The sequence below is a fragment of the Eubalaena glacialis genome, chromosome 13, assembly GCF_028564815.1.
Source record: "Eubalaena glacialis isolate mEubGla1 chromosome 13, mEubGla1.1.hap2.+ XY, whole genome shotgun sequence".
Taxonomy (NCBI): domain Eukaryota; kingdom Metazoa; phylum Chordata; class Mammalia; order Artiodactyla; family Balaenidae; genus Eubalaena; species Eubalaena glacialis.
In genome coordinates this window covers 72,301,733-72,327,483 of record NC_083728.1, presented here as the reverse complement: position 1 = coordinate 72,327,483, position 25,751 = coordinate 72,301,733, and the positions used below count along the sequence as shown (strand labels likewise).

Genomic DNA, 25,751 nt, shown 5'->3' with positions numbered 1-25,751 from the left:
TAATTATTTTTTTCTAACTATGAAAGCAATATATGCTGATTTAAAAAAAAAAAAACCGGCCTATATACAGAAGAGCATTTGGTAAAATCAAATCTGCCAATCCCACTAGCCAGAGACAAATACTGTTCATATTTTGGTATATAGCCTTCCAGGTTTTGTTCCAAGGCTGTGCATATCTTTGTATAGTTTTTTCTACTCAAACTATACAGATTATCCTGTAACTCTCCATGCTTTATACAACCTATAATATACTATAAATGCACAATCTCATCTTCACAACAATACTATAAGATGTATACCATTATTATGTACCAAGCACAGAGATGTTAAATAATTTACAGTAATTCAAGCTCACCTAACTAAAAAGTAGGAAAGCTGGAATTCAGAGTCTAGCAGTTTGGATCCAGAGGTCTACTGCTGCTTCTTGTAGATCTCTTTCACTAGAGATTTTATTTACACACACATGTGCGTGCACACACACATAATTTTTAAAAATAGCTACCTAGAATTCCACTGAATAACCCCATGACATCTCCTCCATACATGTTTTTGAGGATATTACTCTAGAAGTGGAATTGCAGGGTCCCAGTGTAGAGAGAAATTTACAAGATTTTTTGTAATGATACATACTACATGCCAGATTAATTCATCTTTTCTGGAGGGCAGCTAATACCTCTATCAGTTTTGGAACTGTGTGTGCCTGTGCCCATGTCCTTTCCAACACAGAATGTTGACAATTTGAGAGTTGATAAAAAAAAAAAAAGCAAAGGCTTTTACTGAAATTAAAGCTTCTAAGGGGGAGCTCTGGTGTGATGGAGGCACCTGTTGGTAAAGGGTAACACTGCAGTCTCACTCCAAAAGGAAGGAAGCATTCCTGAAAATTGAATTGAAAGGGGGCTTCCTGGATTGGTTAAAAGCTACAAGAGTCAGTCTTCAACTTTGCTCTGGTGGACCTGCCAGATTCGCAGTCAGCCTATCTTTTTCCTTCAGTGTTATAAAAGCCATTAATAGAAAACAGTTTGCCTTACAGAAATTTGCTTCACAGATGTTACCACTTTGACAAACTACGTAATACCTGGGTTTTCTCCACAGAGAAGTCACTCCTCCTGGTTTCCTTACCTATATACGGTATACCATTTAATAGGAGCGCTACATGAAATAAGCACCTGCTGTAATACCTGTGTATAAACCCACTGACACAAAGAAAGTACAAACTGGTTTCCTCCCCTCACCTTGTCTTAAGATGAGGAATGTCTGAATTTTAGGCATTTATTGAAAATTTGTACATTTCATATAAATGGACTAGACTCCTTAAGCTGGTACAATGTTTCCACAAACTGTCTACTATATAGAGGTCTGGCAGCCTCTGGAGTGCCTGCAGCCTGACCAGATTCTCTGCTATTGCCCACGAGGGATTAAGAAATGGCACATGGAAAATGGTGGGCAGACTCACAAACACTTGTTTGGGCTGTTGCTTTCCTCTTCATCTTTTATTCCCATCAGTCCTAGGCCAGAGAGCGATCCATGAGTGCTGCAACAGATGAGGAGTAAAGATAGTTTTTGTTGACAGGGTTGAATGAATGGTTATAAACTAAGGTAGAGGAAAAAGGTTTTTTTTTTGATATGTGTATGTGCCATGGGGCAGGGGGCCGGCAGGTAGACAGCTTATGGAAAGCTGCCTGCTGAAAATGGTCCAATGGAAAGAATATTGACTAGTCCCAGATGCCTAGAATCAAATCATAGCTCTGCCACTTAACAGATGTGAGGCACATCTCAACTAAGGGTGAATGATCTCAAACTAAGACTCAGTTTCTTCAACTATAAAGAAATATTAAATATTTAAATTACTATCTCACAGGGCTTTTGTGAGGACTACAGACAATAATAGCTAACATGTTAACATATATGGAGCACTTACTGCATGTCAAGCAGTTAGGACTCTGTATGTGTTCTCATTTAATCCTCCAAACAGCCAGTGTACCTTATATAGATACTGATTTGATACAATTGTTATGTCCACTTTTCAAATAAAAAAACAGGCTTATAGGCATTATATAACTTGCTCAAGTCACACAACCATTAAATGACAAAACCAGGTAATAATGGCAGTCTGTCATCAGAATCCTTTAAAACTGCTATTAGAATTTTGTTTGTTTTACTTAAAACACTTTTGTAGCACCTATCATGTGCCAGGCACTGTTTGAAAAACTTTACAAGACGTTAACTTTTAATAATGTATGTTGTAAAACACCTAGCACACAGTGCTTAGAATTTAGGAGTCATCCGGTACATATTAGTTCCCTGACACCATGTAGTGAATGTTCTTGGAATTGGGTTAGAGCACTGAGGTGCTCTCCAAGGCAAAGGAGGCAGAAATGAGCAAAGACAAACACAGAATCTGTCTCCACCTGATGTCTGAACTTAAGGTAACAAGCCATAGGCCTTTAGGCTATGGGGGACTGGAGCTGTAAGTGCTGGAGAGTGGCTCTGGCCCTAGAGACCATCAGAATTCAAATATTAATTGTGCACTTACTAGCTGGGTGACCTTAGGCAAGTTGCTTAATCTGAGCCTTTTTCTCATCTTGTTAAATGGAGATTCAACAACCTTAACCAAAACTGCATATAAAAGCACTTAGCAGTACTTGACACATTAAGGGTTTGAGGAATTATAGCAATTATTAATGTTTTCAGTATTAATTTTAGCAGTCACCAGAAGTATAAGGATTAAGAGCTGAGTCAGGCTCCCAGCACGAGGAAACCTTCTACTCTCCTTGCTACTCCTTCTTCCTGAGCCACTTCTACCCTTTCCCAAGTGTTATCTGCTGGCATCATGGAGACAGCTGCACAGATGAGGCCCAGAGAAGTCAGTCACACAACAAGCTTATAGTCTGGGGAAATACATGCTCCTGCTGCTGGGTTTGATCTTTATGGCTATGGAAATCAGAGTGCAACTTTTAAAACAAAGGAGTAACAGCAGGTTTTGTTACTACACGATTTGCTATTTCCAGAGTTTTCTCCTGACTTGTCAAACATGCCTTAGGACCTCTGCCTCAGTCAGAACCTAAGCCTTTTTTGCTCCTTGACCCAATGCTCCCTCCTCTAAGCCCTCATCCCCTGAGAACATCCCAGCTACTTCTGGAAGAAGAAAGCTTTGGCCCTCTCTTGGCTTAGTTTACCTACACAATGGGGAACTACAAGCTAAGTATTCCACTTGGTACACGAAAACCCCTATTTTACCCCTACCTCCATACACTGGCTCTGAGAAGTTTTATCCAGGCAAGTTTGCCTCTCAGGGTCCAAGCTCTTAAACAAAAAGCTTTCTTTTTTCTTTCTTTGGCAATTTTTGGTCACTTTTAAACCTCTTGCTGTTAAGTCTACCCATAAGCCTGTTTGAAGTGTATCAGTCTAAGATTCTTTGTTTGTTTGTTTTTTTTGCTGTAAAACCTAGTACTTATTTCTGTTTCTCAGAGACAGTAACTCTCTCAAGCTGCCCAGCAGGTAGCCTGTTTCACTAGTGGCCCTAATACATGTTACAAGAATTTTATGATAGGAAGTTAACTTCTGATCCAGGCTTCAAGGCCTGAGGCATTCATGTTTTGCCACCTGGGACCTTGGGCCTGTGAAAGAATCCTAGAATGTCAGAATTTTAAGGGACTTTAGAAATAATACAATCCAGTGATTTTCAAACTGTGCTTTTTTCAAAAAAAGCCCTCTTTCCCTCTTTCTCTCCTCTCCCAGCATACACATTCATTCATATACCTACTCATCCATTTCAGAATTGTTCATCTTTATGCCTTAGTAAAGATTTAACATCAATTTTTCTTTTAAAGAAAGGGTTTTATAGTTTCAAGCGTTTGAAAATTACTGATTTACTGCAAATCCCTCATTTTACCAAAGGGAAATTGAGATCCACAGTGGGAAAGTGGCTTGGCCACTACTTGTCAGCAGAGAGAGGTGATACAGCTGGGACTGGACCCAGAGTCCTGCTCCAGTATTCCTCAGGCTTAGAAACAGCAAAACAGGCCCTATCTCTTAAAAGTTAACAGAAATGGTAAAGGGGGCAAGGGCAGGGAAGGCAGGAACACACTCCTGATATGTGGGAAAGGTAGGTTCTAGTCACATCTAAGCCTGGGCCTTGCCCTAGAACTTCTTGACCATTTTTACTCAAGTGGCTCTTGTTCCAGAGAGGCTGCAGGACCTAAGACCTCTGCCTTTAAACTGGGATGAGCTGTCTCCCTGAGGGACCACTAAGTGTAGTTATAAGAGCAAATATGAGTAAAATGGGGATACAGTACCTCTCTCTTAGAACTGTGAAAGTTAAGAGATGATTCATTTCAGTTTTCGTTTATGTGCCTGGACGTCAACAAAAGGCTTTTCTCCAAGAAAAGCTTAAGTCCAGAGAGTCCAGAGGTCAGAATCATGAAGGGGCAACCCTTCAGTCCTTACCTCTCAGTTCCTGGCAGCAGGATGAGGCAGAGGGTGCCTGGGCACAGGCTGTGGTAGAGCTTTCCTATCTTCCTGCCCCAGCGCCAGGCTGCTATCTTTGGGTGGTCCACCTTCACCATCTAGAATCAAAGCCAGGTGTTGACACTCAGAGTACCCACCGCTGACCTTTGGAGGGACTGCAACATTCCTCCTCAGGCTCCCAGGAAAGGCTCTGTACAAATCCTCAGTCTGAAGCCAGAGTCTATACTGCAGGGTTCCCTGTCCACTCCAGCATTCCCAGACCTCCAAGTCAGTTTAGGGTCCTGAGTTAGGGAAACCAAATCACTAAGGAGAGCTCTAGTCTGGCCTCTGACATTAAGTATCTCTGTGACCTGGGCAAAGTCACTCACTAGCTCTGGTGTCTATTTCTCATCTGCTAAGTGTGGGACATTAGACTACGGCAGGGCTTCCCAAACTTAAACCATTCACCTTCTATCTTCACCCTTCTGTTGCATATTCCCTAATGGTTTTCTTTAAAGTGAGTCAATTTCTTCCGTAGCTTCGTCTAAGTAATACTATCCATGAAATCACACGTTCAGTGTGGTGGTTGCATACTTTAATGAATGTTAGAAAAACAAGTTCATAACAATAAAAGTGAAAAAAAGAGGTCCATCTATGACCACCAAAAATCATATTGTGTATGTATGTACTACACTTCAGGAAACCCTAGATCACTAAAGACTTGTCCAGCTCTCCAACTTCCTGTATTAACCCCTCAAAGTCCCTTGGAGAGACACCTGGAAAACCTGATTTTAGCAAGTTTGGAGGGGGAAAAAGTATGAGAGATCTTGGAGAAAGAAAGGTGTGTCCAGGGCTGGAAGACACTGGAGAGTGAAGTAAGACTAGTGGCAGGGCAGGAAAAAAAAGATTGAAGGCTTAAGTGTCACTTGAGCAGGACTATCCTGCCTAATTTCCATAAACATCAGAAGGCCAACCACCAGAGCCAGCAAACCAAGGCAGCTAGCTACCTTTCCCCCCTAACCCCAGGATACATTTAATCACTCACCTGCAAGGTCTCCTGCTCCGAGGGGGGAGGTATGACACGAAGCCCTGGGGGCCTTGATTCAGGAGGTAAGCCCCTGAGCCATGAATGGAGGTGCCTGGGGGTTAGGGCATGCCTGCCTTTCAGCTTCCAGTTCTTGCCTGTGAGAATGCCAAGGGCCCTCTGGGCACTGCCAAAAGTTTTGAATCCTGAAAACAGGAATACCCCCTCCTGTTATTAAGGACCAAAACCAAAACCAAAGCAAAAAAAAAAAACCTGATCACCATCCAAGCTGGAGCCCATCCAGAGCCAGGGGAGAAGGACAAAATCAGGAGATGTTGACCTGGTCCAGCCCAGGAGGGACTACTTGTTGACCATTTCCTTTCTCTGACCTCATGTTACCCCATCTCTAATCTCCTTCCCCAAGGCTATATTCGATGGCATAAACTTACTCAAGAAACAGTATTTTTTCTGCTTTCCATTTTTAAGATCTTTAGGCAAGATCACAGCTTCCAGGCCCAGGAAGAGGCTGGACTGTTGCAACAGGTGTTCCTTGAAGGTTTCACTCACTCCAGACAGGTATATAGTACCTTGGTTCTCAGAATCTTGTTCCAGCTCATTCACAAGGATGTCACAATCAAGGGTGAGCTCTGTCACAGGCCTCTGCACCTAACCAAGGAAAGATGGCATTAATGGTAGAAAAGTCACCACTTCAAACCCCAGGCCTGTTACATACTAGCAAGTAGCTTAATTCTGCAGCTTCCTTATCTATACAAGGAAGCTAATGATAACTGCCCCAAAGGACTATGGTAGAAACTTAAGTAATAGATAAATAAATACAAAATGTAAATATTTCTGTGTAAATAATACTCTTTTCCCTTTCCTTCTCTCCCCCACCAACTGCAATCAGTTCTCTGCCTTCTACACCAATGAAATTGTTTAATTGCGTAAGAAACATCAAAATACCATTTGATTCCCCTGAAAGCTAAAGGGCAACCACAAAAAAAAACCACCCTGAACAAACCATTTGGGGTCTAAGTAGTGATAAAGAGTACATGGAAGATGTAGCCCAGGCTGATTTTGACAAAAATGAAAAGCTATCATGTCTTAGGTCACCACTATAAGAATGCCGGCCTTGGCTAAAGGCTTTCCATAACAGAAAATCTTGTGTCTTAAGCCTCTCAAGGGTGCTTGTCTAAGCTGTTATGTCTTAGGGTGCTGTAAATACAGGTTTGAGTAAATACAAGTACTGAAAATACAAGATTGAGTGAAGTATACTACTTTATGCTTTCTCTGGCAACCCTACCTTGATGCAGGTACCTTCTACCACGATGCCATCCAAAGACTCTATGGCCAGCTGGGCACCTTCCAGGATTTCGTATTGTATACAGAGATGTGGCTGCAGAAAAATCAAGATTTCCTTACTTTTGCTTTCCAGGCTCAAACTGCCAGAGACGGGGCTAGGAACGGGGCCCACCTAAACTACAGTGGCCAGAGCCACCAGAATGGATGTTCTTGCTGTGCTGGGCTAGATAGTGATCACAGACCATCAATTTTAAGTGGAATCATCATGGTTCAGGGCTTGGTTTCTCTCAGAAAATAATCTTGTCACTTAAAATTGAAGCCTTCTCTCCCTGGGTGGTATGGGGAAAGCACTAACAAATTCTTTACTACCCAACTTGCTGTTCATACCATTTATTATTAATCACTAAAGTTACCGCTGCAAGTCACAGGTAGAGATTCCCATTTGCCTTATTAGCTTAATTTTAGACAAGCAGCTTTCCTACAGGCTTGGGGAGGTTAAGTTCTTCCACTGGATTTGCATCTTCAAATTGCACTTGATTAACACCAGAGTATCTAAATCTATGTGATGGTCTGAGCCATAGCATCATCATGGAGATTAAAGTGCTCCCATAGAAAAGCTTCATTTTATTGGATTTGGCAATGATTTCCTGAATATGACACCAAAGGCACAGGCAACAAAAAAAATATGAGAAGTTAAACTTTATCAAAATTAAAAAGTGTATCAAAGAACAACCACCAACAATGTCAAAAGGCAGCAGAAAGAATGGGAGAAAATATTTGCAAATCACATATCTACTGAAGGATTCATATCTAAAATATATAGAGAACTCCTAAAACTCAACACAAAAAAATCAACCCAATTAAAAAATAGGCAAAGGACTTGCATAGACATTTCTCCAAAGAAGATACACCAATGGCTAATAAGCATACAAAGAAATGCTCAACATCACCAATCATTAGGGAGCTGCAAGTCAAAACCACGAGATACTATTAATACTTCACATCCATTAGGATGGCTACTATCAAAACAAAAAATGCCCCCCAAACCAAAAACAACAACAAAAAAACCAAGTGTCAGGGGAATTCCTGGCGGTCCAGTGGTTAGGACCCCCTATCTTCCAATGCAGGGGGCACGGGTTCGTTCCCTGGTCGGGGAACTAAGATCCTACATGGGACGCAGCCAAAAACAAAAACAAACAAACAACAAAAAAAGACCAAAAAACAAAAAAAAACAAAAAAAACCCCCAAGTGTCGGCTGGAATATGGAGAAGTTGGAACCCTTGGCATTGCGGGTGGGAATGTAAAATGGTGCAGCTGCTATAGAAAACAGTATGGCAGTTCCTCAAAAAATGAAATGAATTATCATTTAACCCAGAAATTCCACATCTGTGTATATCACCCAAAAGAACTGAAAACAGGGACTCAAACAAATACTTGTACATCCATGTTCATTTCACAGTAGCATTATTCAGAATGGCTAAAACATGGAAACAATCCAAATGTTCATCGATGGATGAATGGATAAACAAAATGTGGTATAATCATACAATGGAATATAATTCAGCCTTGAAAAGAAATGAAATTCTGATACATACTACATCATGGGTGAACCCTGAAGACATTATGCTAAGTGAAATAAGCCAGACACAAAAGGACAAATATTGTAGGATTCCACTTATATGATATACATAGAGTAGTCAAATTTATAAGACAGGAAATACAATAGTAGTTAACAGGCCTGGGAGAAAGGGGACTGGGGAGTTACTGTTTAAAGGGTACAGAGTTTCAGTATGGGATGATAAAAAAGTTCTAGAGAGAATGTACTTAATAACACTGAACTATACGTAAAAATGGTTTAAAAGGCAAATTTTATGTATACTTTACAAAAAGAAAGAAAAAAAAAAAAGACAAGACGACTTACAGGAAGGAGTTACAGTCCCTTGAATACCCTTTCCCATCCCTCAGTCTATGTTCCCAGGGATGATCTTTTTATTTCTGTTTTTAGGTGTAGGAAAGACAATAAAAGATTTGGGGAAAGCACATTTTAAACATCTAGGATTCTGCAGTTAGATCGATTTGGAGACTTTAATTTTTGCTTCACTTTAATAGTTACTAAACCTAATAGTTATTAGTTATATTATTAGCTATTACACATAATAGTTTAATGCACCAGATTAATAGTTGCCTATATCGAAATTCTAAAGGTACAAAAAAATTTACAGTGAAAAGTCTTCCCCTAACCCCTGTTCCCAGTCACCTAGTTCCTCTCTCCCTGGAGGCCTTCATTGTTACCAGTTATTATATGTCATTCTACAGATATTCTGTTATAAGTTTTTATTTTCAATTCTTTTCATGGCTTCCTGTCTCATAGTGCTTATAATGTTATTGCTTCATATAGTAACTTTAGTCTTTATCTGACTTCCTGCTATGACCATGAAGATAGAGGCTTACTCATTACATCCTTTTAAAAAGTATGAATTTTTTAAACCATATACAAGTATTATTTCTTAAAAAGTAAAAATAATTAAACTCTTTATAGGGTTTTTATGTAAATAACAAACTAATAAACAAAACTTACTCCAAGAGATTGGAGAGCTAACAGCAACAACAAAAAAAAGCCCTGCTCCTCTAGTATCTTAACCCAGCTATGAGCCTACTTTGGATTTAAGCCCTACAGACTTCCCGGCCCATGGAAGCTACTGCTGTTTTTGAAAGGGCATTTTATCATTTAAAGCTGAAGTCACAAGCATGAAGCCCATAAACTACATTAAACCACTAGACATATTTTTTGTCTGGCTTACATAATATTTAAGAAAATTGGAGCCAACAATATGAAAATTGGCAGATTTCTCGATTCTCAAAACAAAAAAATCAGAAGATCTGGCAATATGGGGCACACATTCTTATGGGTCAGCACTGTTCCCATGAGACAGAGCACGTCTCACATTCCAGTTGGTGAAAATCAAGCTCAAATCACTAATACCTGAAGGACCCTAGAAGGCATCTGAATTTCCCACACTAGATTAGAAGGTCAAAATCTAAGTTTTCTTGTCTCATTACCTGATGGGTTTCAAGAATAAGAGTCACTGACCGAACTGGACCAAAACTCTTAAACAGCCTCTTCAGAGCTCTAAGGTTACAATTTTTGCTAAATGGCCCAGCATAGACAGTTGACATCTCCATCCACTTGATCCTCATCTATAAGAAAAACAACAGAATATAGTAAGGAGGTGGATGTGGAAAGAGAATTAAGTCAAATCTAAAGAAATCATGAGTCAAAACATGGGATAATTCCTTTCAAGGAATTTCTTAACACAAACACTTGCCAAATGTACAAGGATTTGTATACAGGGATTTCATTGCATCACTATTTGGAATAGCAAAAATTTATAAAGTGCAAATGCTGAAAACAGGTATATCATACAATGGAAAACTATGCAGCACAAGGGAAATAAGATTATACAGTGTTATGAACAGATGTGTAAGTTACACTGTTAAAGGAAAAAATAAAGTTGCAAAACAGTATATAAGTCTGATTCCCATTTTTATAAAAATGAAAATGGTAATATATTGATACACATAGAAAAAATTTAGAGAAGTATACAGTAAACTTAATGAAGTATGTATTACTGTCCTTAATGGGGGGAGATTATAATAGGTCAAATAAATCATCTAGCAGAACCCATTCACTTACTCTTTTGCTCATCTCCTCAGTGAGGTTGGGTGGAAAGGGTTCAAAAGAGAACTGCACGATGCTGAAGGTAAACAGGGGGATTTCCACTCTAGCCTGCTCAAGAACCTGCAGAAAACAGCACAGCCTGGATGAAGCAGGAACCTAATAGTCTACTGTGGCTCATGGAGGTGAGCCACAGTAACATAAACAATGGTTGTCTTTTTACCCATATTAAAAAGCAATGACTGACTGAAGTCAGCAATGGCTGACTTCAAGGTCCAGAAGAAAATGGTGACACCACACAGCCTTGTAGAAAAACCATATAATCAGGAAAGAGAATAAATAGAATCACATATGACCCAGATCTTTAGCATTACTAAGAAGCAGGCTACTACAATCTTCAAATTACCTCTAAGTAAACAAACAAGTTAAATTCTGCAAGCCTGTGAATAAAGAGAGGGAGAAGAGACGCAAGAGACTCTGGGGGGGGAAAAAAAAAAAATCAAGGGGCATGGAAGACTTGGATGAAACAAACAAAATCAGCCCCAGAAAGAAAGTACAACAAAATGCAAAAATAATGAACATAGGTCACAACTTTGATAGTTCAAGCACTTAACTACAAGGAAGAGACTTGACAGCCTCAGAGAAGCAGTGCTTCTGGGGAAGAATCAGATATATAGAGAAGAGGCAATACCCTGCTGGAGACACTGCAGTGAAGGAAAAGAAGGAAATAAAGAAATCAGGAGGGAAATTAAGGATCCTGTGGGGGGAAAAAAAAATAAAACAAATACCAATCCCTCCCAAGAGCATTATAAACTTCTTATTTTTCCCAGTACATCTTTCTCAAAAAAACCCCCAACACTTTAAAAAAAGAAAAAAGAGAGCATGACATCAGCAAGATAGAGTACAAGGAAGCTTTAGGCCCTCAGTTTTCCACAGACACCGAGTTAACACTATATAGACCAGAATACCTTTGCAACAATTCTAGAGACCAGTTGAGAAGTTTCAGCACCCAGAAACAACAACAACAACACAACAACAACCAGAAGGGATTCCAGCATAAGGGAAAGGAAAATATGTAGTTTTGTGTACCCATCTGTCCCTGCCCTATCTGACCCAGCAGGGCTCAACACAGAGGAAATTTCCCACACTGGGGATCTTCCCTCTGGACAGAAACAAAAGTGGACCATGCAGCCAATGTCATGGCTAGGCTGGGCACTGCCTGAGGGACTAGTTTCTGTCTCACCTGACTCAGAGCACTGATAGGACTGGCAGCCTTGTTTGGAAGCTACTGAAAACATATGCAATCACCACAGCACATTAGAGCTGCAGTTAACAAAGGCAGATGTCAGGAGGAGCAACAGATTGCAAGCTCTGAGGAGAAACAGGGACAAGCTGCTCAGAGAATATGAGACAACTAAAAGCACCTGCACAAGCTCAGAGAAGACACATCCTCAAAGTATGTTTGAGAGGTCCTGAAACCTCAGGCTGAGCTGATTAGTGAGAGTCGTCCCTTCCACTATGCCAGGCACTAACAATTGGAGAGGTAGTTGACAAAAAAAAAAAAAAAAAAAAGAACTAAAAGAGAACAAAGATAGACAGACAACTAATGAAATCAGGAAAATTATGCATGAACAAAATGAGTATTTCATTAAAGAGACAGCAACTATAAAAAAGAACCAGACACACACTGTGGTGGCGGGGGCAATGGCAGTGGGGTGGAGCGGCCGGCCGAGCCTGGGCCAGCAGGGCCATGGGCTGCCAGTGTGCAGCGCCACCAATCCGCCCGCCTGCCCTCTCCTCTTGGAGTGGCGGTTGGGAGGTGAGAAACAGCTACATATCAAGCATATGTTGTAAAATGGATGTCTTCTAAAAATTTCCTGAGAAGATGGCAGAGTAGAAGGACGTGCGCTCATCCCTCTTGCAAGAGCACCGGAATCACAACTAACTGCTGAACAATCATTGATAGGAAGACACTGGAACTCACCAAAAAAGATAACCCTCGTCCAAAGACAAAGGAGAAGCCACAGTGAGATGGCAGGAGTGGCCCAATCACAATAAAATCAAATCCAATAACCGCTGGGTGGGTGACTCACAAAATGGAGAACAATTATACCACAGAAGCCCACCCACAGGAGTGAAGGTTCTTAGCCCCATGTCATGCTTCCCAACCTGGGGGTCTGGAAACAGGAGGAGGAATTCCCACAGAATTAGACTTTGAAGGCTGGCGGGATTTGACTGCAGGACTTCGACAGGACTGGGGGAAACAGAGACTCCACTCTTGGAGGGCACACACAAAGTAGTGTGTGCATCAGGACCCGGGGAAAGGAGCAGTGACCCCACAGGAGACTGAACCAGACCTACATGCTAGTGTTCGAGGGTCTCCTGCAGAGGCTGGGGGGGGGGGGGGCGACTGTGGCTCACCCCAGGGACAAGGACACTGGCAGCAGTTCTGGGAAGTACTCCTCGGCATTAGCCCTCCCAAGAGTCGGCCATTAGCCCCACCAAAGAGTCTGTAGGTTCCAGTGCTAGGTTGCCTCAGGCCAAACAACCAACAGGGAGGGAACTCAGCCCCACCCATCAGCAGACAAGCAGATTAAAGTTTTACTGAGCTCTGCCCACCAGAGCAACACCCAACTCTACCCACCACCAGTCCCTCTCATCAGGAAGCCTGCACAAGCCTCTTAGATAGCCTCATCCACCAGAGGGCAGAGAGCAGAAGCAAGAAGAACTACAATCCTGCAGCCTGTGGAATGTAAACCACACTCACAGAAAGATAGACAAAATGAAAAGGCAGAGGACTTTTTACCAGATGAAGGAACAAGATAAAACCCCAGAAAAACAACTAAATGAAGTGGAGATAGGCAACCTTCCAGAAAAAGAATTCAGAATAATGACAGTGAAGATGATCCAGGACCTTGGAAAAAGAATGGGAGGCAAAGATTGAGTAGATGCAAGACCTGTTTAACAAAGTCCTAGAAGAATTAAAGAACGAACACCTAGAAGAATTAAAGAACAAACAACCAGAGATGAACAATACAATAATTGAAATGAAAAATACCCTAGAATCAATAGCAGAACAACTGAGGCAGAAGAATGGATAAGTGACCTGGAAGACAGAAAGGTGGAATTCACTACCGCAGAACAGAATAAAGGAAAAAAGAATGAAAAGAAATGAAGACAGCCTAAGAGACCTCTGTGACAACACTGAACGCACCAACATTAGCATTCTAGGGGTCCCAGAAGGAAAAGAGAGAGGGAAGGGACCCGAGAAAATATTTGAAGAGATTATAGTTGAAAACTTCCCTAACATGGGAAAGGAAATAGCCAGCCAAGTCCAGGAAGCGCAGAGAGTCCCAGGTAGGATAAACCCAAGGAGAAACATGCTGAGACACATAGTAATCAAATTGACAAAAATTAAAGACAAAGAAAAATTATTAAAAGCAACAAGGGAAAACCGACAAATAACATACAAAGGAATCCCCATAAGGTTAACAGCTGATTCCTTAGCAGAAACTCTACAAGCCAGAAGGGAGTGGCACAATATATTTAAAGTGATGAAAGAGAAGAACCTACAACCAAGATTACTCTACCCAGCAAGGCTCTCATTCAGATTGACGGAGAAATCAAAAGCTTTACAGACAAGCAAAAGCTAAAAGAATTCAGCACAACCAAACCAGCTCTACAACAAATGCTAAAGGAACTTCACTAAGTGGGAAACACAGAAGAAAAGGACCTACAAAAACAAACCCAAAATAATTAAGAAAATGGTAATAGGAACATATCGATAATTACCTTACATGTGAATGGATTAAATGCTCTAACCAAAAGACACAGGCTTGCAGAATGGATACAAAAACAAGACCCATATATATGCTGTCTACAAGAGACCCATGTCAGACCTAGGGACACATACAGACTGAAAGTGAAGGGATGGAAAAAGATACTCCATGCAAATGGAAATCAAAAGAAAGCTGGAGTAGCAATATTCGTATCAGACAAAATAGACTTTACAATAAAGAATGTTACAAGAGACAAGAAAAGACACTACATAATAATCAAGGGATCAATCCAAGAAGAAAATATAACAATTATAAACATATATGCACCCAACATAGGAGCAACTCAATACATAAGGCAAATGCTAACAGCTATAAAAGAGGAAATCAACAGTAACACAATAACAGTGGGGGACTTTAACACCTCACTTAAACCAATGGACAGATCATCGAGACACAAGATTAATAAGGAAACACAAGCTTTAAATGACACAATAGACCAGATAGATTTAATTGATATTTATGGGACATTCCATCTGAAAACAGGAGATTACACTTTCTTCTCAAGTGCACATGGAACATTCTCCAGGATAGATCACATTTTGGGTCACAAATCAAGCCTCGGTAAATTTAAGAAAATTGAAATCATATCAAGCATCTTTTCCGACCAGAACGCTATGAGATTAGAAATAAATTACAGGGAAAAAAACATAAAAAACACAAACATGTGGAGGCTAAACAACAGGTTACTAAATAACTAAGACATCACTGAAGAACTCAAAGAGGAAATCAAAAAATACGTAGAAACAAACGACAACGAAAATACAACGATCCAAAACCTATAGGATGCAGCAAAAGCAGTTCTAAGAGGGAAGTTTATAGCAATACAAGCCTACCTCAAGAAACAAGAAAAATCTCAAATAAACAATCTAACCTTACACCTAAAGGAACTAGAGAAAGAAGAACAAACAAAACCCAAAGTTAGTAGAGGGAAAGAAATCGTAAAGATCAGAGCAGAAATAAATGAAAGAGAAACAAAGAAAACAATAGCAAAGATCAATAAAACTAAAAGCTGGTTCTTTGAGAAGATAAACAAAATTGATAAACCTTTAGCCAGACTCATCAAGAAAATGACAGAGAGGACTCAAATCAATAACATTAGAAATGAAAAAGGAGAAGTTACAATGGACACTGCAGAAATACAAAGCATCATAAGAGACTACTACAAGCAACTCTATGCCAATAAAGTGGACAACCTGGAAGAAATGGACAAATTCTTAGAAATGTGTAACCTTCCAAGACTGAACGAGGAAGAAATAGAAAAAACGAACAGACCAATCACAAGTAATGAAATTGAAACTGTGATTAAAAATCTTCCAACAGGGCTTCCCTGGTGGCGCAGTGGTTGAGAATCTGCCTGCCAATGCAGGGGACATGGGTTCGAGCCCTGGTCTGGGAAGATCCCACATGCCGTGGAACAACTGGGCCCGTGAGCCACGATTACTGAGCCTGCGCGTCTGGAGCCTGTGCTCCGCAACAAGAGAGGCCGCGACAGTGAGAGGCCCGCACACCGCGATGAAGAGTGGCCCCCGCTTGCCACAACTAAAGAAAGCCCTCGCACAGAAACGAAGACCCAACACAGCCAAAAATAAATTAATTAATTAAAAAAAAAAATCTTCCAACAAACAAAAGTCCAGGACCAGATGGCTTCACAGGTGAATTCTATCAAATATTTAGAGAAGACCTATCCTTCTCAAACTCTTCCAAAGAATTGCAGAGGAAGGAACACTCCCAAACTCATTCTACGAGGCCAACCATCACCCTGATACCAAAACCAGACAAAGATACCACAAAAAAAGAAAATTACAGACTAATATCACTGATGAATATAGATGCAAAAATCCTCAACAAAATACTAGCAAACAGAATGCAACAACACATTAAAAGGATCATACACCATGATCAAGTGGGATTTATCCCAGGGATGCAAGGATTCTTCAATATATGCAACTCAATCAATGTGATACAACATATTAACATACTGAAGAAAAAAAACCATATGATCATCTCAATAGATGCAGAAAAAGCTTTTGACAAAATTCAACACCATTTATGATAAAAACTCTTCAGAAAGTGGGCACAGAGGGAACCTACCTCAACATAATAAAGGTCATATACGACAAACCCACAGCAAACATCATTCTCAATGGTGAAAAACTGAAAGCATTTCCTCTAAGATCAGAAACAAGAAAAGGATGTCCACTCTCGCCACTATTATTCAACATAGTTTTGGAAGTCCTAGCCACGGCAATCAGAGAAGAAAAAGAAATAAAAGGAATACAAACTGGAAGAGAAGAAGTAAAACTGTCACTGTTTCAAGATGACATGACACTCTACATAGATAATCCTAAAGATGCCACCAGAAAACTAGTAGAGATAATCAATGAATTTAGTAAAGTTGCAGGATACAAAATTAATGCACAGACATCTCCTGCATTCCTATACACTAACAACGAAAAATCAGAAAGAGAAATTAAGGAAACAATCCCATTCACCACTGCAACAAAAAGAATAAAATATCTAGGAATAAACCTACCTAGGAAGACAAAAGACCTGTATGCAGAAAACTATAAGACACTGATGAAAGAAATTAAAGATGATACCAACAGATGGAGAGATATACCATGTTCTTGCATTGGAAGAATCAATATTGTGAAAATGACTATACCACCCAAAGCAATCTACAGATTCAATGCAATCCCTATCAAATTACCAATGGCATTTTTTACGGAACTAGAACAAAAAATCTTAAAATTTGTATGGAGACACAAAAGATCCCGAATAGCCAAAGCAGTCTTGAGGGGAAAAAACGGAGCTGGATGAATCAGACTCTGTGACTTCAGACTATACTACAAAGCTACAGTCATCAAGACAATATGGTACTGGCACAAAAACAGAAATACAGGTCAATGGAACAGGATAGAAAGCCCAGAGATAAACCCATGCACCTATGGTGAACTAACCTATGGCAAAGGAGGCAAGGATATACAATGGAGATAAGACAGTCTCTTCAATAAGTGGTGCTGGGAAAACTGGACAGCTACATGTAAAAGAATGAAATTAGAACACTTCCTAATACCATACACAAAAATAAACTCAAAATGATTAAAGACCTAAATGTAAGACCAGACACTATAAAACTCTTAGAGGAAAACATAGGTAGAACACTCTTTGACATAAATCACAGCAAGATTTTTTTTGATCCACCTCCTAGAGTAATGGAAATAAAAACAAAAATAAACAAATGGGACCTAATGAGACTTAAAAGCTTTTGCACAGCAAAGGAAACTAGAAACAAGATGAAAAGACAACCCTCAGAATGGGAGAAAATATTTGCAAACGAATCAATGGACAAAGGACTAATCTCCAAAATATATAAATAGCTCATGCAGCTCAGTATTAAAAAAACAAATAACTCAATCAAAAAATGGGCAGAAGAACTAAATAGACACTTCTCCAAAGAAGACATACAGATGGCCAAGAGGCACATGAAAAGCTGCTCAACATCACTAATTATTAGAGAAATGCAAATCAAAACTACAATGAGGTTATCACCTCACACCGGTTAGAATGGGCATCATCAGAAAATCTACAAACAACAAATGCTGGAAAGGGTGTGGAGAAAAGGGAACCCTCTTGCACTGTTGGTGGGAATGTAAATTGATACAGCCACTATGGAGAACAGTATGGAGGTTCCTTAAAGAACTAAGAATAGAATTACCATATGACCCAGCAATCCCACTACTGGGCATATACCCAGAGAAAACGGTAGTTCAAAAAGACACATGCAACCCAGTGTTCATTGCAGCACTCTCTACAATAGCCAGGTCATGGAAGCAACCTAAATGCCCATCAACAGACGAATGGATAAAGAAGATGTGGTACATATATACAATGGAATATTACTCAGCCATAAGAAGGAACGAAATTGGGTCATTTGTAGAGACGCGGATGGACCTAGAGACTGTCATACAGAGTGAAGTAAGTCTGAAAGAGAAAAACAAGTATCATGTATTAACGCATATATGTGGAATCTAGAAAAATGGTACAGATGAAGCAGTTTGCAAGGCAGAAATAGAGACACAGGTGTAGAGAACAAACGTATGGACACCAAGGGGGAAAAGCAGGTGGTGGGGATGTGGTGGTGGGATGAATTGGGAGAGATGGGGATTGACATATACACAGTAATATGTATAAAATAGGTAACTTATATAAGAACCTGCTGTATAAAAAAATAAATAAAATTAAAAAAAAAAGAACACAGAACCAAACAAATTCTGCAGCTGAAAAATACATTAAGTGAGTTGGAAAATTCACTAAAGGGGTTCAACATCAGACTTGAGCAGGCAAACTTGAAAACAGATCTTTGAGATCATTAAGTTAAAGCAAAAAAAAAAAGAATGAAGAAAAGGAAACAGAGTCTAAGAGCCTTTGGGACACCATCTTTAGGACCAATTTACAAATTATAGGAGTCCCAGAAGAAGAGAGAAAGGAGCAGAGAGCTTATTTGAAGAAATAATGGCTGAAAACTCTCCATATCTGAGGAAAGAAATGAACATACAAATTCAATAAGCTGAAAGAACTCCAAGAAAGATAAACCAAAGAGACCCACACAAAGACACATTACAATCAAATTGTTAAAAGTAAAAATTAGAGAATCTTGGAAGCAGCAAGAGAAAAGCAAATCATCACATACAAGGAAGATTTCATAAGATTATCAGTGGATTTCTTAACAAAAACCTTGCAGGCCAGAAGAGAGTGGCATGATATATTCAAAGTGATAAAATACAAAAACCATCAACCAAAAAAAGAAAAAAAAACCAAAAAACAACCATCAACCAAGAAAACTGTATCCAGCAAAACTATGCTTCAAAAATGCAGGGAAAAAAAAAGTTGAGAAGGTTTATTATCACTAGGCCTGCTATTATAAGAAATGCTAAAGGGAGTCCTTCAAGATGAAAGGATACTAGACAACAACATGAAAAAGTTTTCCAGTTAAGGTAATACATGGACACATATAATAACCTGTATTAATGTAACTTTGGTGCATAAATTCACTTTTAATTCTTATTCAGAACTTAAATGACAAAAACATGAAAAAAAAACTATATGCCTATGTTAATGGGCATATAACATATAAAGATGCAATTTATGATATCAGTAACAAAGTTGAGGAGGTGGAGCTTATAGGAGTACAGTTTTTGTATGCAATTAAACTGCTATCAGTTTAAAATGGAATGTTATAATTTTAAGATGTCTTATGTAACTGCAATGATAACTGCAAAGAAAATATCTATAGAACATACACAAAAGGAAATGAGAAGGGTATCAAAGCATGTCTCTACCAAAAAAAAAAAATCAAAACTCAAAGGAAGACGGTAGAAAGGAGAGGAGGGACAAAAAGCTGTAAGACATACAGAAAACAACAAAATGGAAATAGTCCTTCCAATCTAGTGATTACATTAAATAGCAAAATGTCAGCAAACTGAATTCAACAGCACATTAAAAGTATTATACACCATGACCAAGTGAGATTTATTCCTGGAATGCAAGGACGGTTCAATGTATGAAAACAATTCCATGTAATACACCACATTAACAGAATGAAAAGACAAAACCACATGATCATTCAACTGATGCAGAAAAAGCATTTGAGAAGATTCAAACTCTTTCGAGATAAAAACACTCAACAAAGTAGAAATAGAAGGAAACTACCCCAACATAATAAAGGCCATATATGAAAAGCCCACAGCTAACATCACACTCAAAGGTGAAAGACTGAAAACTTTCTCTAAGATCAGGAACAAGGATGCCTGCTCCTGCCACTCTATTCAACACAGTATTGAGAGTTCTAACCAGAGTAATTAGGTAAGAAAAGGAAACAAAAGCCATCCAAATTGGAAAAGCTCTCTCTGTTCACATAGGACATGTAGAAAACCCTAACAATTCTACAAAAGCAATGTCAGGACTAATCAATGAGTTCAGCAAATTTGAAAGATTCAAAATCAACACACAAAAAATCAGTTGTGTTTCTACATACTAACAATGAACAATCAAAAAAGAAAATTAAGAAAAAAATCTCATGTACAATAGCATCAAAAAAGAATAAGATACTTAGGAATAAACTGAACCAAGGAGGTGAAACACTTCTATGCTAAAAACTACAAAACAATGCTGAAAGAAATTTTAAAAGACACAAATAAAAGGAAACATTCCATGTTCAGGGACTGGAACACACTATTGTTGTCAACAGCATACAAAGCAATCTATGAATTCAATTCAATCCCTATTAAAATCCTAATGTCATTTTTTGCAGAAAAAGAAGAAAATCATCCTAAAATTCGTAAGGAATCTCAAAGGACTCTGAATAGCCAAAATAATCCTGAAAAAGAATGAAGTCAGATGACACAAACTACTTGATTTCAAAACATATTAAAAACTACAGTAATCAAAACAGTGTGGTACTGGCATAAAGACAGACAAATAGACTAATGGAACAAAAGAGAGATCAGAAATAAAGCTCTGTGTATATGGTCAAGTGATCTTTGACAAGGGTGCCAAGAACATTCAATGTGAAATGGATAGTTTCTTCAAAAAAATGAGACTGGGAAGACTGGATATCCATATGCAAAAACGGGAAGTTGGAACCTTATGTCCTGGTATGATTTCCAGGACATCATGTTAAGGGAAAAAAGCAAAAGAGTTTATTTATATAGTATGTTATCTTCTGTGTAAGAAAGAAAAAGAAATAAGAAAGCGTATATATATCTACTTTTCTTTACAAAAAATGGAACAAAGGAAGGATAAATCAGAAAACAACAATGTTATTTACTTACATGAGATAGGTGGAGGGCGGACTGGGTGAAATAGATATGAGAAGGAATGACACTTCTTTTAGTATACTTGTTTGTGTAGTTTTGCCTTTGGAAGCATGTTAATGTTCTACAGATCCAAAAAATAAATCAACAAGGATGGAAGAGAGAAAAAAAAACTAAAACTAAAAGCAAATTGAAACAAATGAACCCAACTGTATTCTAAATGCATAAGAGCTAATCTGAAGGGGAGGAAAAAAGGAATCCAAGTAACTTATAAAGGGAGATACAAAGATGAAATGAGGAAAAGCAATGAAGAATCCTGTGCAAGGGCTGAAATTAGAGGTACTGGTACAGACACTTGATTTCTTAAATATGTATTTGTTTGTACATACATATTTGTGTGTGTGTGTGTGCGCATATCCTACCTACATGCATATATTTCCTAACTCTGTCTGCTTTGAGGGTCTAGAAGCAAAGACATCCCAGTAAAAATATGCACACCCAGCACCCAGATCTTGGTTTCTAATACCAAGATGAACCTGACTTTCTTATTGTGCCAGCAGGAAGAAAATGCTCAAAAAAAATTATGGGTGCATGTCACAAGGACAGAGGGGCCAGCTTGAAGGGGCTACTGCTTACCAAATCTGAGAAATGTGTAAACCAAAACAATTTGGTACAATCATAAATTATAAACCACTGAAATAAACAGGAATCCATGAGTCCACACAGAATGAATGAATGAATGAACAAATAAGGTAAAGGGAGGACTCTTGCTCATAGAATACTGAGTACCAACTAGTTAATATGGAGGAAATATATAGAGTTGGAAAACCATCATTGTACAATAAAAACTAGTTCACAGTAAAAATTGGTTCAGTTAAGAATCATCAGTTTTTGCTAATTATAAGAGGAGGTGGGGATTTTGATGAAAAGCAGGATATTTGCTGTTCTTAAAGTATATCCTCACATATTATTTATTCAAAGCAAGGGGAAAAAATAGTAACTCTACAGCAGAGAAACTAGACAACATCTTGTTAAGGTCATCAAAATAAACACAAGAGAGGGACAGACGGACAACATATGCCTCTTGTTGTGGCATAACCTGAATCTAATCATGAGGAAACCCAAAATGAAATTACCAATGTCATGAGAGACAAAGAAAGATTGAGGAATGGTTCCAGACTAAAGGAAACTAAAAAATGAAATGTCATATAGACATAGGAAGAGAGAGCAAGAAAGTGTAAAAAGTGAAGGAGCAACCCAGCACACACACAAATAATAACGCAAATGAGGCAGAGTATTAACAGAAGATGAATCTAGATAGAATGTATACAGATATTCCACCATTCATGCAAGTTTCCTGTAAGTTTGAAATTATTTCCAAATAAAATGCTTAAAAAAAATTACAGAGCCTCTGAACAAGATGACATAAGTTCATGCTTTGATGCATCCCTTCTGCTATACACATATAGCAATGATAGGTAAAATATATTTAAAAAATGATAGGTAAAATATTAAAAATATATATATATAGGAAAACCAAAAAGATATAGTCAGGCTAAAAACCAAGATAAACACCTCCATGAACCAGAAAAAAGAACAGAAATTTAAAGTGGTGTGCAAGGCCAAAGCCACAGGCCTGCTGGAATCTGGAAACAGACACTGGCAGCTGACAGTTCTGCTCCTATGGGGTAATTGAGACTAAAAGTGCTCCACACAAAATTTGAGATAGAAGCCATACTGGCTAATGGTAGCCAAGGTTGCTGATGAAAAAAAGCTTGATACTTGCATGGGTTGCAAAGGGTTACATTACCCTCTACTCTGAATGCAACCTTCAAAGAGATACTGGGTCACTCACCTCTTTATTTGAAAGGCACTTAATAGTTTGACAGTTTTTGGAAGAAGAAAGTTCAGTAGCATCTGCCTCCCGAGTCAAGAAAAGGAGCTTCTGGCCCATTGAGTCCAAGCATTCTAAAACACTGTAAAGAAGGAGAAGAGATCAAGGTAGGAACAACAGTTTTCCCTAACCCAAGAATTACTTCTATATACTTGCACTGTCTAACCTGGTAGCCATTAGCAATGTGTGGTTATTTAAATTAAAATTAAATAAAATAAAAATTCAGTTCCTTAATTGCACTAGTCACATGTACTATAAGGTCCACATGTATGGACCTTATTGGACAGCACAGATATAGAACATTTCCACCATTACAGAAATCATATTGAACATTGTTGCTCTACATTTAGGGAGAGGAAGGATAAACAAAAAATATACTCAAAACTCTTTATCAAAATTTAGGCTAGATTCTAAGGATCTGATACATTTACTATGGTATGGAGACAAACCTCTTCTGAGTCTGTTTTTTGTTTGTTTTTTTCCCAATCTGGGCAATACATCAAGGCTATAGCTGACTCTTCTAATCAAAATACTCACTAGTCTATCATCTCCCCTAATGCCACTTAGTTCAATGTATTTCAATGTCTTACTTTTTTTGTAAAGTGAGTTATTTTAAGACCAATCAATAGATTCAGAAAATTAGAAAAACAGATGCTATTTAGGGCAGTAGGTGGTATTTTTCCATCCATGGTTTTTCTAATGGAAGAATGTTACTCATATTATTGGTAAACATTTCTCAATAGACTCAAAAGAGGAAAAAAATATTCCAGGTTTTGTTGTTAAATAAGAAACCAGATACTCCATTTGTCTTTGTGACTATTTAGAACTGAAAAATATTACCTTGTGTTCAGCTGCTGAACTACTTCTGCTGTATTTCTCGGCTCTAGGCCTACTGCTTCCAGTTCTTGGTGACTAGCTAGTGCCTCCAGATTTAGTTCTGCAATCTGAAGGAAAATAAAGTGGTAAAATCATTTAATATCTTGCAAAGTATTTGAGGCTAAAAAAAAAAAAAAGAAACCAACCAAACAAAAAAACACCCAAACCCCCAAAAAATCCAAGAAAAACCCACTCAAGTGGTGTTCTCTGTTTCTGTAGACAGTGACCATGCTGTTGCCACAGTCCCAGGCTGGGTTCAATAGTTACCAGATGGTTTCTGGCTGCTTAGCCAAGAATGGCAATCTGTTACCAGCTGCTGATGTTGTGACATGAATATGGGAAAGGGCCAAGTAGGGCTAAGTGAAAAGCAATGACAATTTTGGCTCATCATTCATTCCAAAGTCACTTAAAACTTACTTCTCTGCAAACATGCAACTTTTGGAAATTATAAAAGAATGGCTTTCATGGCAATATGAAAAAAAGACTTTATTGGATTAACACAAAATCATGAAAAGTATTCTAGTTTATTCTCTTTCCATAAAGTGGGAGCCCACTTGGGAGTTCTGATGTATAGAGATACAGATATTTTTTTTACTTAGAATCATTTAAGATTTGCAGAAAAACTACAAAGACAGTACAGAGTTCCCATATATATCCAACTGCCATTTTCAACTATTACTACTATCTTAGATTAGTATGGTGTATTTGACACAATTAATGAACCACTATTGATATGTTATTTTTTTTCTTTTTAAAATTTTTTATTGGAGTATAGTTCATTTACAATGTTGTGTTAGTTTCTGCTGTACAGCAAAGCGAATCAGTTATACATATACATATATCCACTCTTTTTTAGATTCTTTTCTGGTATCTTATTATTAACTAAAGTCCATCCTTAATTCAGATTTCCTGAGATTTTACTCAAGTGAGATGCAATTTTTCCTGGAAATCAAGTGGCAGCATAATAGAATGCAACTGTTCTCAAAGTGTGGCTTGAGAACTCCTAGGGGTTCCAGAGACCCTGTCAGGGGGAAGTTTACAAGGTCCTGTCTTCTCCAACTATATAACACAACAGATTGGACGTAAAAGCAGATATGAGAAAGTCACTAGTCTCCTTAATAGGAGCTTAATAGCTAGACATTAAAGAGATTTGCAAAATATGTAAAACAATGACAGTCTTCCCATTAATTTTTTTGAAAATGCTTTTTTCCATAAAAATACATTTTTTATGTTAACATGTAATGATTTTTTAAAATATTTTCAACAAATTAGTAAATATAATTTTTCTCATATGTAATTTCTAATATGGTAAATGTTGATAGATATGACCCACAAAAACAAAAGCTCTTTGAGGATAAATGGGTCCTGAGACCAAGTTTTTAGAACCTCAGTGCAGTGGTTTAGAGCAGGGGTTGGCATATTACAGTCATTGGATCAAGTCCAGCCCAATGTCAGTTTTTTGTAAATAAAGTTTTACTGGCACACAGCTGTGTCCTTTTACTGACATACTGTTATAGCTGCTTTTGCACTACCAACAGCAAGTTGAGTAGCTGTGATAGAGATAGTATGGTCTGTAGAGCCTAAAATATTTACTATTTGGCCTTTACAGAAAAGGTTTGCTAATTCCTCATGTAGAGCAAAGACAGGCTTTAGAATCTGACAGACCCTGGTTTGAATCCTGGTTCTGCCTCTAACTGTAGGACCCTCAATAAGTTATTAACCTTTCAAAACCTCTGAACGATCATATATATAATGATATCAATAGTTAACTTACAGGGTTGCTATAAGGATAAGATAATGTATATAAAGCATTTTAGAATAGTACACTTCGTAAGATCTCAGTGAATGTTGGCCATTATTCACATGCCGCATAAGATAT

At 38.4% G+C, this 25,751-nt stretch overlaps 1 protein-coding gene across 5 annotated transcripts in view; it reads right to left on the bottom strand.

Annotated features, from left to right (window-relative positions):
• Positions 1-1,262: 1,262 nt before the first annotated feature.
• Positions 1,263-25,751, bottom strand: part of REXO5 (RNA exonuclease 5) — a 43,140-nt gene continuing 18,651 nt past the window's right edge. For 3 of the 5 annotated variants that reach the window (XM_061208038.1, XM_061208040.1, XM_061208037.1), the window contains 9 exons: positions 23,837-23,940; positions 22,958-23,078; positions 10,467-10,571; positions 9,833-9,970; positions 6,774-6,866; positions 5,920-6,136; positions 5,492-5,676; positions 4,447-4,565; positions 1,263-1,531 (listed from right to left, as the gene is read on the bottom strand). In XM_061208038.1, coding sequence (XP_061064021.1) covers positions 1,450-1,531; positions 4,447-4,565; positions 5,492-5,676; positions 5,920-6,136; positions 6,774-6,866; positions 9,833-9,970; positions 10,467-10,571; positions 22,958-23,078; positions 23,837-23,940 — 1,164 coding nt within the window. In that variant the 3' untranslated portion in view covers positions 1,263-1,449. The remainder of the gene's footprint in view (positions 1,532-4,446; positions 4,566-5,491; positions 5,677-5,919; positions 6,137-6,773; positions 6,867-9,832; positions 9,971-10,466; positions 10,572-22,957; positions 23,079-23,836; positions 23,941-25,751) is intronic. The other 2 variants (XM_061208039.1, XM_061208041.1) reach the window with 2 other exon arrangements.